The 17,224-nt window shown below is 47.8% G+C and overlaps 1 protein-coding gene across 1 annotated transcript in view; it reads right to left on the bottom strand.

Annotated features, from left to right (window-relative positions):
• The window catches only part of SKAP1 (src kinase associated phosphoprotein 1), an 80,424-nt gene that overhangs the window by 50,222 nt on the left and 12,978 nt on the right, over positions 1-17,224 (bottom strand). Inside the window, exon 4 of the mRNA XM_058858030.1 lies at positions 16,035-16,142. Coding sequence (XP_058714013.1) covers positions 16,035-16,142 — 108 coding nt within the window. The remainder of the gene's footprint in view (positions 1-16,034; positions 16,143-17,224) is intronic.

The raw sequence follows: 17,224 nt of genomic DNA, 5'->3' as shown, positions 1-17,224 counted from the left end.
CCTCCTCCTCCTTGTCCTGATCCTGATCCTGATCCTCATCTTCATCCTCATCCTGATCCTCATCCTCATCCTGATCTTCATCCTCAGCCTCCTCCTCTTCCTCATCCTGGTCCTCACCCTGATCCTCATCCCGATCTTCATCCTCATCTGATCCTCAGCCTCCTCCTCTTCCTCCCCCTCGTCCCGTCTCCAGAGGCAGCACCAGAGATCCCAGAGATCCCAGTTTGATCCCCGGACTGGGCTGGGATGGACTCGGATCCATCCCGAGGTCTTTGGCCAAGCCCGGATTTGTGTTCCCATTGTTCGGAGGGAGCTGAGCACTTCCACAGCTGCTCCGAGGCCTCTGGAATTTCTATCCAGGACCTTTGGACACCAAAAACCGGGAAAACAATGGAAGGGGGGTGGGACTGAGGGGAAATCCCGTTGTGTTCCCGTGGACAGGGCACGGCCTCATTCCTGAAATAACTCCAGCAGCAATCCCGGGAATTTTCCAAGTTCAAAAACGTGGATTGAGACCTGTCCTGGGATAGAGGGAGAGCCGGGGAATGCCAGGCAGGGAAGGGGAAAGGGAATGGGGAAAATGGGAATGGGGAAAAGGGGGAAAGAGGAAAGGGGAAAAGGGGAAAGGGGGAAACTCATCTTTTCAGGAACACATCCAGAAATTCCTCCCTGGCAGGGTGGGAAGGGGCTGGGATGGAATTCCCAGGGAAGCTGCGGCTGCCCCATTCCCTGGAAGTGTCCAAGGCCAGGCTGGAGCGCCCTGGGACAGGGGGGTGTGTCCCTGGATGGAGCTGGATGGGATTGAAGGTCCTTCCCACCCAAACCATCCCAGAATCCCATGGTATTCCCTGGATTTTCACAGCAGAACCAGCTCCAGCCCAGGGGTGACAGAAATCCCATTCCTGCTGCCTGATTCCTGGGAATTGACCATTCCCAGACCTCTCCTGCTGCTCCTGAGGCAGAGATTCCTCACCCAAATTCATCCCAAACCTCCTGAGATCCCCGGAATCTCGGGATGGGAATGAATCCCTTCCCGGGATGGAACCTGCAGTTGGAGCCAGGCTCTGAAATCCCCCAGGATCCAGAATTCCCAAGCACCAAATCTCCCACCCTGGAGCCCTCCGGCCCATCTTGGCCTGCCCGGAGCTGGATTCCAGCTCAAACTTTTAGGAATTTTCCATTCCCTAATGCCAGGAACAGCCCCCAGTGCTTTATATCCCAAATCCCAATGAATAAACCAGGAACATTCCCATTTAAACCCCAACCAATCTGCTCCAAAGGATTATTCCTGGAGGGATGACGGGGAAACTGAGGCACAACTGAGAACAGGGATACAAATCCAGAAATGGGAGTGCTTTTCCTTCCCCATCTGTATTTTCCCATCCCTCTTTTCCTTTCCCATTCCCTCTTTTCCCATCCCTCTTTTCCTTTCTCATCCCTCATTTCCTTTCCCATTCCCTCTTTTCCCATCCCTCATTTCCTTTTCCCTCCCCTCTTTTCTTTTCCCATCCCTCTTTTCTTTTCCCATTCCCTCTTTTCCTTTCCCATTCCCTCTTTTCCTTCCCATTCCCACTTTTCCTTTCCCATCCCTTTTTCCCCATTCCCTCTTTTCCTTCCCATTCCCTCTTTTCCTTTCCCATTCCCTCTTCCCCATTCCCTCTTTTCCCATTCCCTCTTTTCCCATCCCTCTTTCCCCATTCCCTCTTTTCCTTCTCATTCCCCCTTTTCCTTTCCCATTCCCTCTTTCCCCATTCCCTCTTTCCCCATCCCTCCCACCCTCTCAACATCCACCTCCCCACCACCTCCTCTTCCCTCGGAACCGCCACCAACACCCCCAAACCCTCCCCAAACCCAAAACCCCCAAAACCCCCAAAACCCCCAAAACCCCCAAAACCCCCCCATCCACTCGGGCCCCCCAAATCCCACCGGCCGCCGCCTCCGCCACGCGGAAAACCGGGAAGCGGAGGCCAGGACCTTATCCTTGGATAATCCACGGGCGTTGCCATGGCTGCGAGGTGACCCCTCGGAGCCGCGGCCGCACCAGCCGGGGGCAGCGGGGTCAGCGCGCGACCGCTCCGACCCCCGGGGTGAAAAGTTCAGCCAAGCCCAGGAAAAACCAATACGGCCCCGCCGGAGCCGCTTCCCGATTTATTTCCATTCCCAGCAAGCCATGCATAGAAAATCCAGATAAATCCCATTCAGCTCCGCCGGGATCCGACACCCAATGGATGCAAACAGATGTCCGGAGGGAGCCGGGGCGGGGAGAGGGGGGCGAGCCTTTAATATTTATCAATAATTTATATTCATCCCGCCCTTCCCAAATTCCTTTTGTTGTTTAAAAAAAAAAAAAAACCTCGCCCCGGCTTTTAATTCCTCGCCCTCCCTCCAGAATTTTTTTTTTATCCCTTTTATTTATTTTGGTTTTTTTTCCCCCCCTCCCCTCGGCTCTTCCCAATCCGGTGTCATATTAGGGGAGATAATGAGTATTTACGGCCGCGGCCCCGCTTGGCAGCGCCGTTAGCGCCCCGATTTATATCCCCAAGGCTTTTCCCTGGATTCCGCCTGACGGATGGATCCCATTTATATCCCGGGATTTTTTTTTTTTCCCACCCCCTTCCCCTCGCCTCTCCTTGAGGTCCCACCTCGGGAGAAGCTGCCACGAGGCGGCCACGAGGTGGCTCCTGGAACCCTTGGAGAAAGTCCGGAATGTTCCGAAGGGATAACGGGAGGCGCTGGCGGAGGGTGGGATGAGGCGGAAATTTGGGTAAATCCCAAAGTTACGGACGAAATTTTTCCCTTTTTTTTTTTTTTTTTTTTTTTGGTGGGATTATTGGAGGGAAAAGCAGAAAATCTGGGATATTATTTAGAGAATATTTAAAAAAAAAAAAATATGCCCAAAATTCCCTGGAAAATGGGATTTTTGTGACTGGTTTTAAGGAATGAAGGAAGGGGAAAAGCAGAAAATCTGGGATATTATTTAGAGAATATTTTTTTTAAAAAAAAGTTGCCCAAAATTCCCTGGAAAATGGGATTTTTGTGGCCGGTTTTAAGGGCTGGTGGGAGGGGAAAAGCAGAAAATCTGGGATTTTATTTAGAGAATATTGTTTAAGAAAAAGATGCTCAAAATTCGCTGGAAAATGGGATTTTTGTGGCTGGTTTTAAGGAATGAAGGAAGGGGAAAAGCAGAAAATCTGGGATTTTATTTAGAGAATATTTTTTTTTTTAAAAAAAGTTGCCCAAAATTCCCTGGAAAATGGAATTTTTTGTGGCTGGTTTTAAGGGATAATGGAAGGGGAAAAGCAGAAAACCTGGGATATTATCTAAAAACATTAAAAACCAAAAAGATGCCCAAAATTCCCTGGAAAAAGGATGATGGAAGGGAAAAGCAGAAAATCTGGGATGGTATTTAGAGAATATTTTTTTAAAAAAAGTTGCCCAAAATTCCCTGGAAAAGGGGATTTTTGTGGCCGGTTTTAAGGGATGATTGAAGAGGAAAAGCAGAAAATCTGGGATATTATTTTAAAAGGTTAATAAATAAATGGTGCCCAAATTTCCCTGGAAAAGGGATGATCAAAGGGGAAAAGCAGAAAATCTGGGACAATATTCAGAGAATATTTAAAGAAATAAAAAGATGCCCAAAATTCCCTGGAAAATGGGATTTTTGTGGCTGGTTTTAAGGGATGATGGGAGGGGAAAAGCAGAAAATCTGGGATATTATTTAAAAACGTTAAAAACCAAAAAGATGCCCAAAATTCCCTGGAAAATGGGATTTTTGTGCCTGTTTTTAAGGGATGATGGAAGAGGAAAAGCAGAAAATCTGGGATTTTATTTAACAAATATTAAAAATATCAGGAGCTATAATTCCTTGGAAGAAGGGATGATGGAAGGCAAAAGCAGAAAATTTGGGATTTTATTTAGAGAATATTTTTTTATAAAAGATGCCCAAAATTCCCTGGAAAATGGGATTTTTGTGGCTGTTTTTTAGGGATGATAGGAGGGAAAAACAGAAAATTCGGGATATTATTTAAAAATATCAAAGCCAATGGTGCCCAAAATTCCCTGGGAAAAAAAAAGAAGAGTTTTTCCGTGCAAAAAAAAATCCCAATAATCAATTTTTCCTTAATAATTCCTGAGTGGGGAAAACTGGGAAGTGGGAAAAGAGGGAAAAGAGGAGAGGCAGAAATTAAGGGGATCCCTTTTCCCTGGATCCAATCCCAAATGGGCCAAGTTGGGAAGTTGATGCTGGAAAAGGTCCTGGAGCTGTGGGATGATAAAATTCCTGGGAATTTCCCTGCAGCTTTTTAGGGAAAATTCTCCAGATTGTTCCTAAAATTCCACTTTTGGGGGCGCTGAGTGACCGAGAATCCCAAACTCCCACCTCAAATTATTCCCTCCTGTCCTCCAAATTCCCAGATTTTCTATTTTTCCCGAATGAAAACAGCAGGAAAAACAGCCGGCAATGAATAAAATTGGAATTAATTTGGGTTTTCCTGGGTTTTTTTGGTGGTTTTTTTTTTCTTGGCTCTTCCGGAGCCGCTCTCTGCTGCCAAAATTCTGATCACGGATCAATAATTTTCCAATCATTGCCCTCGTTTTTCCTTCCTGCAGGAAATCCTGGGGCAAAAAAACGGGAAAACAATTCCAGAATTCCCAAATTAACGCCCTAAATGGGAGCCGGGCGGAATTCCACAGATCAGGAGGTAAATCCCATTCCAGGATTTCCTCAGAGAGCAATTCCAAGGTCACTGAGAAGGGGCCAAATCCTCGGGATTTGATTCGGTTTTATCCCAGGATTATTCCCAGGGAATGTTGAAATGATGATGGAATAAAAACCGGGAATGGGAAAGGAAAAATATTGGGATAAAAAGCAATTATCCCAGTTTATCCCAAATTCTTGGGATAAAAGGCAATTATTCCAGTTTATCCCAAATTCTTGGGATAAAAGGCAATTATTCCAATTAATCCCAAATTCTTGGGATAAAAGCTGATTATTCCAGTTAATCCCAAATTCTTGGGATAAAAGGCAATTATTCCAGTTTATCCCAAATTCTTGGGATAAAAGCTGATTATTCCAGTTAATCCCAAATTCTTGGGATAAAAGCTGATTATCCCAGTTAATCCCAAAATCTTGGGATAAAAGCCGATTATTGACCCCGAGCACGAAGGGTTGGGATGTTCCCGATATTCCCGATATTCCCGATATTCCCGGTGATCCGGGGCAGGGAATTCCCGAGGCTGCTGCTCCTCAAGGAGTAAAAGAGGAGGGAATAAAACCATTCCAGAGGGATGGGAAAAGAGGGATGGGGAAGGAAAAGCCGGACGTTCAACTTGAGCCAGCACGGCTCCCGGAGCAGGGATGGATTTTCCTGGGATTGGGGTCAGGGCCAGGATCGGGATCAGGGCTGGGATTGGGGCTGGGATTGGGATCAGGGCTGGGATCAGGGCTGGGATTGGGGTCAGGGATGGGATCAGGGCTGGGATCAGGGCTGGGATTGGGATCAGGGGTGGGATTTGGGGTCAGGGATGGGATCAGGGCTGGGATTGGGGCTGGGATTGGGATCAGGGCTGGGATTTGGGCTGGGATTGGGGTCAGGGATGGGATCAGGGCTGGGATCAGGGCTGGGATTGGGGCAGGTTTGGGGTCAGGACCAGGATTGGGGCTGGGATTGGGATCAGGGCTGGGATTTGGGATCAGGGATGGGATCGGGGCTGGGATTGGGGCAGGTTTGGGGCCAGGACCAGGATTGGGGCTGGGATTTGGGATCAGGGGTGAGATTTGGGGTCAGGGCTGGGATTTGGGATCAGGGATGGGATCGGGGCTGGGATTGGGGTAGGTTTGGGGTCAGGGGTGGGATTTGGGCCAGGATTGGGGTCAGGGATGGGATCAGGGCTGGGATTGGGGTCAGGGCTGGGATCAGGGCTGGGATTGGGGTCAGGGCTGGGATTTGGGATCAGGGGTGGGATCGGGGCTGGGATTTGGGATCAGGGATGGGATCGGGGCTGGGATTGGGGCAGGTTTGGAGTCAGGACCAGGATTGGGGCTGGGATTGGGATCAGGGATGGGATCAGGGCTGGGATTGGGGTCAGGGCTGGGATCAGGGCTGGGATTTGGGGTCAGGGCTGGGATTTGGGATCAGGGATGGGATCGGGGCTGGGATTGGGGTAGGTTTGGGGTCAGGGGTGGGATTTGGGCTGGGATTGGGATCAGGGATGGGATCAGGGCTGGGATTGGGATCAGGGCTGGGATTGGGGCAGGTTTGGGATCAGGGCTGGGATCAGGGCTGGGATTGGGATCAGGGGTGGGATTTGGGATCAGGGATGGGATCGGGGCTGGGATTGGGGTAGGTTTGGGGTCAGGGGTGGGATTTGGGCTGGGATTTGGGATCAAGGCTGGGATTGGGGCTGGGATTTGGGATCAGGGGTGGGATTTGGGCCAGGATTGGGGTCAGGACTGGGATTGGGGCTGGGATTGGGGTCAGGGCTGGGATCAGGGCTGGGATTGGGGTCAGGGCTGGGATTTGGGATCAGGGGTGGGATCGGGGCTGGGATCAGGGTCAGGACAAGGGTCGGGGTCACGGCCGGGATCGGGGTCAGGACTGGGGTCACGGCTGGGATCGGGGTCAGGACTGGGGTCACGGCTGGGATCGGGGTCAGGATTGGGGTCATGGCCGGGATCGGGGTCAGGATTGGGGTCATGGCCGGGATCGGGGTCAGGATTGGGGTCATGGCCGGGATCGGGGTCAGATCGGGGTCAATCCCAGGTCCCGTTTCCATTGTGGCAGCTCCACCACAAAATGGCCCCGGGACAGAGCGAGGGCCGGGATTTGGGATTTGGGATTTGGGATTTGGGATTTGGGATTTGGGATTTGGGATTTGGGATTTGGGATTTAGGAAGGGGCTGGAAGGGGAGCGGGAAAGGTGCAGGGACGGACGGGGTTGAGTCACTTTTTATTGGGTGCTGGGAAAAGGGAAAAAAGGGGGAAAGGGAGGAAGGAAAAAAGGGAAAAAGGGAGGAAAAAAGGGGAAAAAACCCAGAACATTCCAGGGAATGATTTGGGAGATTTGGGGGAGATTTTGGGCAATATTTGAGGAAATATTTGAGGAAACATTTGAGGATATTTCTGGGCACATTTGGGGACATTTTGGGGCACTTTTGGGGACTTTTGGTCCCTCCCCACCCATGAGTTTTCCTGGGGAGCTCTTGGCCACTTTTCCTATTCCAGTCAGGGAATCCCAAAATTTCCCTGGTCCTTTTCCCAGATGAGCCCAAACGCTGTCATTTTGTGCCCCTATTCCACATTTTTTGGGGGAAAAACCAGGGAAAAAGGGACCAAATCCTGCCTAGAGCATCCCCAAGCATCCCTTCCAAATCCCAATCTCCCAGAACGATCCCATGAGGAAAATCCCCGGAGATCCCAACTTTATTCCGACCCCCCATCCCACATTCCTGCACCTCTAATCACAAATCCAATCCCATTTTTCCCTTTTCTCTCAAGAAATTCCTGGGAATCCCACTGCCCCAGCACGGAAATCAGGGATTGACCGGGAAAACCACCCCAGGAACAGGAGCACATCCTCATTCTCCCAAAATCCTATTAAATCCCCCCAAACCAGAGGATTTTCCCCCATTCCACACAACTCGGCCGCTTTTTCCCTCACAAAATTCCTGGGAAATAAAATAAGTGGGAATTCGCATCTCCCACACTCCCCCAATTTCTTTTCCCAAGAACATCCCCAGGGTGACAAAATCCTACGAAATCCCCCAAAGGTGGAGCAGTTCCCCCACTCTCCGTGACCCTTTTTTCCCCTTTTTTCCCCTCAAAAAAACTCCTGGAAAATAAATGAGAAAAGCGGGAATTTGCATCTCCCGAGCTCCCCGATTTCCATACAAGAAGAACAAGAGAGGGAATAAAAAAAAAACCAAAAAAAACCCAACCACAACAACAAAAAAAATTCCCATTCCGGGAGTTTTTTTACCCTTCTGCCAACAACAACAACAAAAAAAATTAAATACAAAAAAAATCCCATTAAGGAGCTGTCAGCGCCTCAATTCCCGTTTTTCCTGCAGGGAATCCGCGGCCGTTCCCGGCTCCAAAAGGAGCTGATGGAATTATGGGCTGGTTTTTTTGTTGTTGTTGTGAGGAGTGAACAGGAACTGAACCTTGAACTTCATTTCCCCTTTGAACTCGTTACCTTGGGAGCCGATTCCCCTTTTTCCCTCCTCCCTATTCCCGGCTTTTTTTTCTTTTTTTTTTTCGTTCCCCCCCCCTCCTCTCCAAACAAATTTCATCCCAATTACCGTCCCTTCCCCTCGGCTCCGAGATGGATAATCATGGATTTGACCTAATTACCTGGAGCGGGCCATTCTCTCCAAGGTGCAGCGGGATTGGCGTGAACAGGAGCTGACCCCGCCGTTCCCCGGATCCCAATTTTATCCTAATTATCCCAGACGAGCTTTTCCATCTTCCTCCGGCCTCCTGCTCCCTCCTCCCCCTCCCCTTCCCGCTCGCTGGCTCGGAGACGAGCTTGGAAAATCCATCCCGGGGGGGAAAAAAAAAAGGGGATTTGGGGGTTGTTTTCCATTTGGGGTTTATTTACCGGTTGGGATTTATTTCCCGTTTGGGATTTATTTTCCGTTCGGGGGTTATTTTCCATTTGGGGTTTATTTTCCGGTTGGGATTTATTTCACGCTCGGGGGTTTATTCCCGTTGGGAATGAGGAGATTCAGCTCCATAAATGGAATTGTTTCCCGTGGGGGTTTAGGGACAGACCCCCTTCCCTAAATCCCAGTTTCCTCTATCCTGGGGAAAGGTGTTTGGGAATTAAAATTTGTCAGGGAATGAGAATTCCAAGCTGGAAATTTGAGCCTTTTTTTTTTTTTTGCTGGAATTCCTGGTTCTGGGTGGCTCCCAATCCTCAGAATCCAAGGAAAAATCTCCTTTTTTAGGGACCCCCCCCCTATCCCAGACCCCTCCAGGGAAGCCTGGGCTGAATTTATGGATTAAAATCTGCCAGGGAATGGGAATTCCGAGCTGTTCCCTGGAATTCCTGAGTGAGGACACGAAGATTTGGGTTCTGGTGGATTTGGGGATTTGGGGTCTGGGTGGATTTTGGGATTTGGGCGGATTTTGGGATTTGGGGGCGGCTGGAATGGGGACGAGGCTGGATTCTCCTCCCTTCCCCTCGGCGTTCCCGGAATTCCGGGATCCACAGGGAAGCGGAACGGCCGCTCTGATCCCAAACCCTCCATGGAAAATCCATGGATTCCGGCTTGGGAAAGGGGCTGGGATTTGCTCCTGGAATCTCCAGGGAATGGAAGGAAAATCCAGCTTTGTGCTGTCCCCAAACCCTCTCCTCCATCCCCGAATCCCCAAATCCCCAAATCCCCAAATCCCCAAATCCCCCCGATCCCATGGGATTTTCCTGCTCCTCCTCCTCCCAGAGCTCTTGGATTGGGTTTGGATATCCCGGAAAAGGAGGGAAAGGGAATATTCCAACACCCCTCGTGTCCCAATCCTGCATTTTCCATAAAAAAAAAAAAAAATCGAGGAATTCTCGGCTGAATTTTCCTTCTGCTCCGAAAAACCTCAAATCCCAAATGGAAGCGGCTTCAATCCGTTTATCCCAACTCAAATTCCCCCCCCAAAAATCAAATGGAAGCGGTTTTGATCCATTTATCTCAACTCAAATTCCAAATAAATAAATTCCATGAAATTTTCACCTTGCCCTGTTGGTTTGGTTTTTTTTTTTTCCCCCGAGATTTTTCCCAGATTGGGGACGAGAGACAGGGAATTTTTTATTGTTATTTTTTTTCTCCTCAAATCAGACGGAATTTTCCAGGAATTGCCATCAAAGAAACTCCCAAATTTTACCAAATTTCCTGGAGAAGGAACTCGGGGAGGGGCGACCAAAGGAACAAAATGGAAATGGGACAAACTTGGCGGCCGGGGTGAAAAACCTCAAAAAAAACCCCAAAATCCGACCTTCCAAAATATCAAAAATCAACGGGAAATGAAGCAAAGCTCAGGCCTGGCTGCTCCGGGGAATATCCAGGGATTTTCCTGAGGGAGGATAAAAATTCCCGATGAATTCCCCCCTCGGAGGAGCCGCAAAGTGGCCCCGGACAAAAGCCCAGGGTGATAAATGGGATTTTGTCACCGCTTTGGGGTTAGGCCGGGGTTTAGTCCCGGTTTTATCTAAGCCGGGTAAACAGCCCATTAATCCCGGGAGCCGGGAGAGACTAAATTAGGTGGGAATGCAAATATCGGGAGGAAATAATGGCAGGGGACACCGGGAGGTTAAAAATAAAAAAAAAAAAAATGGGTGGAAAAGGGGGGGAGAAAAAAATGGGATTTGTTTTATCCGGATGGGGGAAAAAAAAAAAAAAGGGATTTGTTTTATCTGTGAGAGGGGGGGAAAAAAATGGGATTTGTTTTATAGGGGAAGGAGGAAAAATGGGATTTGTTTTATCTGGGAAAGGGGGAAATGGGATTTTGTTTTATCTGAGAAGGGGGAGGAAAAAATGGGATTTATTTTATTGGGAAGCCAAGGGGGGGGAAATGGGAATTCTTTTATCCAGGAAGGAGAAAATAAAGTCAGGGAGGGAAAAAAAAATTGGGATTTGGAGTTTCAGGATATCCAAAGGCATCAGGGAGAGGAGGGAGCCGGGAATTTTTTCCGACTGGGATCGAGGTCGGGAATAACCCCAAAGTTCCCCCGTGGTGACCTTTGGGGGACCTTTGGGGTTTTTTGGGAATTCAAGGTGGGAAAAGCAGGGATTCGACTTTTAGGGATGGGAAGCTCAAGCCCGCTTGGATTTTAAAGGGTTTTGAAGAATTTTGAAATATTTTAAAGTGTTTTGAAGGATTTTTAAGGGCTTTAGAGAGTTTGGAATGAGTTTAAAGGATTTCAAAGGGTTTTAAAGGATTTTGAAGAATTTTGAAATATTTTAAAGTGGTTTGAAGGATTTTTAAGGGCTTTAGAGAGTTTGGAATGAGTTTTAAGGATTTTAAAGGGTTTTGAAGGGTTTTAGAAGGGTTTTTAAATATTTCCAAATATTTCAAAGGGTTCTGAAGGATTTTGAGGGATTTTAGAGAGGTTTGGAACTATTCTAAAGGATTTTAAAGGGTTTTGAAGGATCTTAAAAGATTTTTAAATATTTTAAAGGGCTCTGAAGAGTTTTGAAGGATTTTAAAGAGTTTAAAAAGATTTTAAATATTTCAAAAGGGGTTTGAAGGATCTTGAAGGCTTTTAGAGAGTTTGGAACCATTCAAAAGGATTTTAAAGGGGTTTTGAAGAGTTTTAGAAGGATTTTAAATTATTTAAAAATATTTTAAAGGGATTTGAAGGATCTTGAAGGCTTTTAGAGAGTTTGGAACCATTCAAAAGGATTTTAAAGGGGTTTTGAAGAGTTTTAGAAATATTTAAAAATATTTTAAAATATTTTAAAGGGATTTGAAGGATCTTGAAGGCTTTTAGAGAGTTTGGAACCGTTCTAAAGGATTTTAAAGGGGTTTTGAAGAGTTTTAGAAATATTTAAAAATATTTTAAAATATTCTAAAGGGATTTGAAGGATCTTGAAGGCTTTTAGAGAGTTTGGAACCGTTCTAAAGGATTTTAAAGGGGTTTTGAAGAGTTTTAGAAATATTTAAAAATATTTTAAAATATTTTAAAGGGATTTGAGGGATTTTGAAGGGTTTTAGAGAGTTTGGAGCAAGTTTAAAGGGTTTTAAAGGGGTTAAAATATTTTAAAATATTTTAAAGGGATTTGAGGGATTTTGAAGGGTTTTAGAGAGTTTGGAACAAGTTTAAAGGGTTTTGAGGGGTTTTGAAGGGTTTTGGAGGGTTTTGAAGGGTTTTGAAGGGTTTTGAAGGGTTTTGAAGGGTTTTGAAGGGTTTTGAAGGACGACACCACCCCCGTGCCCGCTCCAACCCTTCCCTCATCCCATCTTTCCCCCACACCTCATGCATCAGGTGTTTATCGGGAATTCCGGAGCTCTTCCCGGTTTTTTGGAAGGAGTTCAGAGAGCACCGGGAGCTTCCCTCCCCTAAACTCGGTCCTCCCTGGGTTCCGGTGCCTCCCGTGCCCTCCAAGGCCTCTCCCGGCCTTGAAATCCGGGCTGGAAAAATCCCAAGGCCCATCAGTTTCCAGTTAAAATAAACTTCCCGTTTCTCCCCCAAATTCCTGGGCTTTTATGGCTTTGATCCTCTGCGGAGCATCTCCCTTCAATGGATTAATTAAGTCATTAATTAATGATTGGCCAGGAGGTGTTTGGGGGATTTGGGATGATCCAGGGATTTGTCTCCGGTGGGAGATATCCCTGTCCACGGCACGGGGTTGGAATTGGGGGATTTTTAGGGTTTTTCCCACCCCAAACCACTCCAAGATTCCCGAGTCAAACCACCCAGACCCCACAGCCTCATCCCATGGATAAACTGGATAAAATTCCTTAAATCCAGGTCAATTCTTCCCTCCTGCACCTCTTGGATATGATGGAAGCTCTTTGGGATTATCCAGGCCAGGAAAATGAGGAAAAATCCCAAAAAACCTGTCCAAACCCAGCGGTTTCCTGGCTGGGAAGGTGCCAGAGTGAGGGGAGAAACCTGATCCCAAATCAATCCTGACCCCAAATCAATCCTGATCCCAAATCAATCCTGACCCCAAATCAATCCCGATCCCAAATCAATCCTGATCCCAAATCAATCCTGATCCCAAATCAATCCTGACCCCAAATCAATCCTGATCCCAAATCAATCCTGACCCCAAATCAATCCTGACCCCAAATCAATCCTGATCCCAAATCAATCCTGATCCCAAATCAATCCTGACCCCAAATCAATCCTGATCCCAAATCAATCCTGACCCCAAATCAATCCTGATCCCAAATCAATCCCGACCCCAAATCAATCCTGATCCCAAATCAATCCTGACCCCAAATCAATCCTGATCCCAAATCAATCCCGACCCCAAATCAATCCCAATGGATGGGATGTGCCTGTGGGGTGGGATTGGTTTATTTGGGATGAGTTTGGGGGTTGTGTCTGGGGGAGGATTTGGGGTAGGATTTGGGGGTTTTGGGAGGGTTTGGGGGCAGCCTTTGGGTGGTTGGATGGGGTTTGGGGATAAGAGGAGAGGAAGAAGCAGCAGCCGTGTGTGTTCCTGCCCGGGTACGATCCCAGGGCATGTTCCCATTCCCGTTCCCATTCCCATATTCCCATTCCCATTCCCATTCCCATTCCCATTCCCATATTTCCATTCCCATTCCCATTCCCATATTCCCATATTCCCATTCTCATTCCCATTCCCATTCTCATTCCCATTCCCGTTCCCGTTCCCATTCCCATTCCCATTCCCAAGGCTCCATTCCCATTCCCATTCCCATTCCCATTCCCATTCCCATTCCCATTCCCATTCCCGTTCCCGTTCCCATTCCCGCCGGCCCCACACGGGGGCGCTGCAGAATTCCGGAGCCGCCGCCGAGCCCGGAGCGACCGCGGGACGCCCCCAAAATTCTCCCAAAATGACCCCAAAACCAACGAAGTCCCCCCCAAATAGACCCCCAAACCAACAAATTCCCCCCAAATAGACCCCAAAACCAACAAATTCCCCCCAAATAGACCCCAAAACCAACAAAATCCCCCCCAAATAGACCCTAAAACCATTAAAACAACCCCAAAAGACCCTAAGACCACCAAAATCGGCCGGAGCAGACCCCAAATACACCAAAATCACCCCAAATAACCCCAAATAGGCTCCCAAAAGCTCAAATACACCAAAGAGACATCGATTAATTAAAAAAAAAACCCAAATCCGCCCAAAGGGATCCCAAGAGTCACTGGGAGATGGCCCCGAAAAACCTCCAAAAATGCAAATAACCCCCCAAAAATGCAAATAATGCCCCAAAATGCAAATAACCCCAAACAGCCCCAGCAGACGCAGAGAGACCCCCATGGACACCCCCAAAACTCCACGGACAGTCCCAAAAATCCATGGAAATCCCCCCAGAACTCCCCAATATCCATGGACAGTCCCAAAAATCCCCCAATAAACACGGACACCCCCCAATCTCCACAGAAAATCCCAAATATCAAGTGACAACCCCCAAAAAAATCCATGGACACCCCCGAAAATCCATGGATATTCCCTCCAGAACCCCCCAATATCCACAGACAGCCCCAAAAATCCATGGAAACCCCCCCAAAATTCCCCAATATCCATGGACAGCCCCAAAAATCTCCCGATAAACAGGGACACGCCCCAATATCCCAATGGGAACAGAGGAATATCCAAAGGGATGGAGCAGAATCCCGAGGAATAAATCAATATCCCAAGGGATAAATCGATATCCCAAGGGATGGAGTGGTTTCCAGAGGGATACAGCCATATCCTAAGGGATTTAGCGATATCCCAAGGGACGGAGCCATATCCCAAGGGTTACAGCAATTCCTGGAGCTGCCAAATCCATAAACACCCAATTTCACCAAAATCCTGGAATGGTCGGGGTTGGGAAGGGACCTTAAATCCCACCCCATTCCCAAGGGCAGCCCCACTTCCCGTTATCCCAATATCCCGTTATCCCGCCTTGGGCACTCCCAGGGATCCGGGACAGCCGCAGCTTCCCTGGGAATTCCATCCCAAATTCCCACCAAAATTTCCTGCTCCAAACCTTTCCCTCCTTACATAAAAATTAACGACCAAAGCCCAAAATTAAGGAATTTCCCGGTTTCTAAACCAAAAGCGGTTTGGGGAAGTCTCCTGGAGCCCGGGACACTCGGGAAGTGTCTCCCAAGGAATTCTGAGCATTCCAAGATCCCTCTGGGCTTCCCGGCACTTCCCAGGCTCCGGCTCTGCACAAACATTTGCTCCGGAATTTCTCCGTAGGGAAAATCCTCCGGAGCTCACGGCTCATTGAGTAAAGTCATTCCCAACCCTCTCCGTCCCTCTGGGGATAACTGGGAACGTTCCCGGATTCCCAGGAGGAATCAGAGCGAGGAAAAACCTGTCCCAGTGGATTTTCCCGAATCCAAACTCCTCCGCCTCCAAACTTCCCGGGTTTTATTTCGGTGATCATCGTCCCAAATCCAACCTGCTCCCATTAAAACCTGGATTGAATCAAGTGGGGAATTCAGGAAGGCGGGGAAAGCACCGGAATTCTCGGCCTTGTGTTGGAGGGTGGAAAAAAACCACGGGAATGGGAAGGATTTTCCCAAATCCTCGTCCCGAAGAAATCCCAGATTTTGGGCTGGGAATTCCTGTCCCACGAGAGGGGGAAGAGGAGGTTGGGATGGAAAAAGGGGATGAAGGAAAGAAAAGGGAGGGAAGTGCTTGGGAAGGAGAAAAGGAGGGGGAAAATCCTTGGAAAACGGGAATTTGAGGATTTGAGAGCAGCCAGATCCGTGTTGGATGGGAGGAAAATCCCAAAAATCAGAACCAGCTCGACTCCGTGGATCCAATTCCAACTCAAATCCGTCATTCCCGAAGCATTCCTCATCCCAGCATCGGCGCTTCCCAAAAAATCCTCATCCCCCAGCAATTCCTCAGGAAACGCCCTCGGATTCCTCCCGTCTGGAGCAGGAGAAACCTCGAATTTCCGAGCACCAGAATATCCCAAAGAATCCTCTCCAGAGGAAATCCCGGCAAAGAAACCCGAATTCCAAAAGGTTGGAAGACAAAGCTCCTGAAAGTGGGAATTTCAGCTCCCTGGAAGGAAAATTCCCACGAATCACCCGGGAATTTTGGGAAATGTTGGCTGAAATCCGGAGTTTTTCCATCAGAATCAATCCCAAAGAAACCAGCACCAAGATAAGAAGGAAATATGTGGAATTTCAGGGATGTTATCCAGGATTTTCACATTTAGTGGGAATGGACAAAGTGCTAAAATTCCCAAAAATCCCCTCCTGAACTATGGGATGGATGGAAAACCAAAGGATTCCAGGTTCATTTATAAAATTCCAAGAAACACCAGTGACATTTCAGAATTCCAAGAAACTTTTCCCAAAAAATTTCCAAATTTCCAGAAATATCAGAGACTCACCCTCATCCTGGAATTCTGCTGGGAACGGGACCTCGGAATTCCGGGAAGGGCCAAAATTCCAGCTGGGATTTTCATCGGAGCCATCCCATCCGTCATTTTCATCCTCTCCTGGATGGGAAGGACAAGGAGGGGCTGATTTTTGGGAATTTTTTAGGAATTTTGGGATTCCTAATCCCAAACATCCCATTTCCTTCTGGTTCCATCCAAAATCCAAACTCATTTTTTATGGGATTTGAGGAGTTTTAGGGCAAACCCATCCCTCAGGGCCAAGGCAGGGAATTCCTGCTGCAAAAACACCGGGAAAATCCTGGGAATGCCAGTCCTGAGGGCCAAAATTCCAGAGGCAAATCCAAATCCTTGTCCCTGCCCTCAGGCCACGACCCTGCCAAAAATCCATGTGTAAAATAAATAATTACACTAAAAGGGAAAATTTTCCAGGATTTTAGGGAAGAAGAACTTGGAAATCCTTCAGGAGAGAGGGAAAAGGGATAAAAATACGGATTCCCTGCAGAAATTTCCAGGGATAAAGATAAAAACAGGGATTCCCTGCAGAAACTTACAGGGATAAGGATAAAAACAGGGATTCCCTACAAAACAATGAACAAAGTGTGGAATTGAGTTTTCCCCTCCTAAAATTTTCCCGAATTTTGGGGAAAAATGCTTGGAAATCCTTCAGGAGAGAGGGAAAAAGGATAAAAATGTGGATTGCCTGTGAAATTTACTGGGATAAGGATAAAAACAGGGATTCCGAGCAGAAAATTCCAGGGATAAGGATAAAAACAGGGATTCCCTGAAGAAATTCATAGGAATAGGGATAAAAAAAGGGATTCCGAGCAGAAATTTATAGGAATAGGGATAAAACCACGAATTTCCTGCAAACCAGTGGCCAAGGGCAGGGTGTGGAAAGGAGCTTTCCGCTCCTCAAATGAACCTTAAGTTGAATTTTCCAGGGAATTTTCCTCCCGCTGATGGATTCTCTGGAGTGGCCACTCCGTGCCAGGTGTTGGGGTGGATTTTTATCGGGAATCCGGCGGCGTTAAAAGGTTTGGGATTCAATATTTGCTCAGGACAAAGCAGCGGGGCCGGGCCCGATAAGGGAGCGGAGGCAGCTGCTCCTCACTCAGCGCCCTCCAAACAGCTCCAAAACTGGAATTCCCAGCTGCTCCTTCATTATTTTCCAGCCCCAATTC

The sequence above is a fragment of the Poecile atricapillus genome, chromosome 27 (genome assembly GCF_030490865.1).
Source record: "Poecile atricapillus isolate bPoeAtr1 chromosome 27, bPoeAtr1.hap1, whole genome shotgun sequence".
NCBI lineage: Eukaryota > Metazoa > Chordata > Aves > Passeriformes > Paridae > Poecile > Poecile atricapillus.
This window is presented reverse-complemented; position numbering and strand designations above follow the sequence as displayed.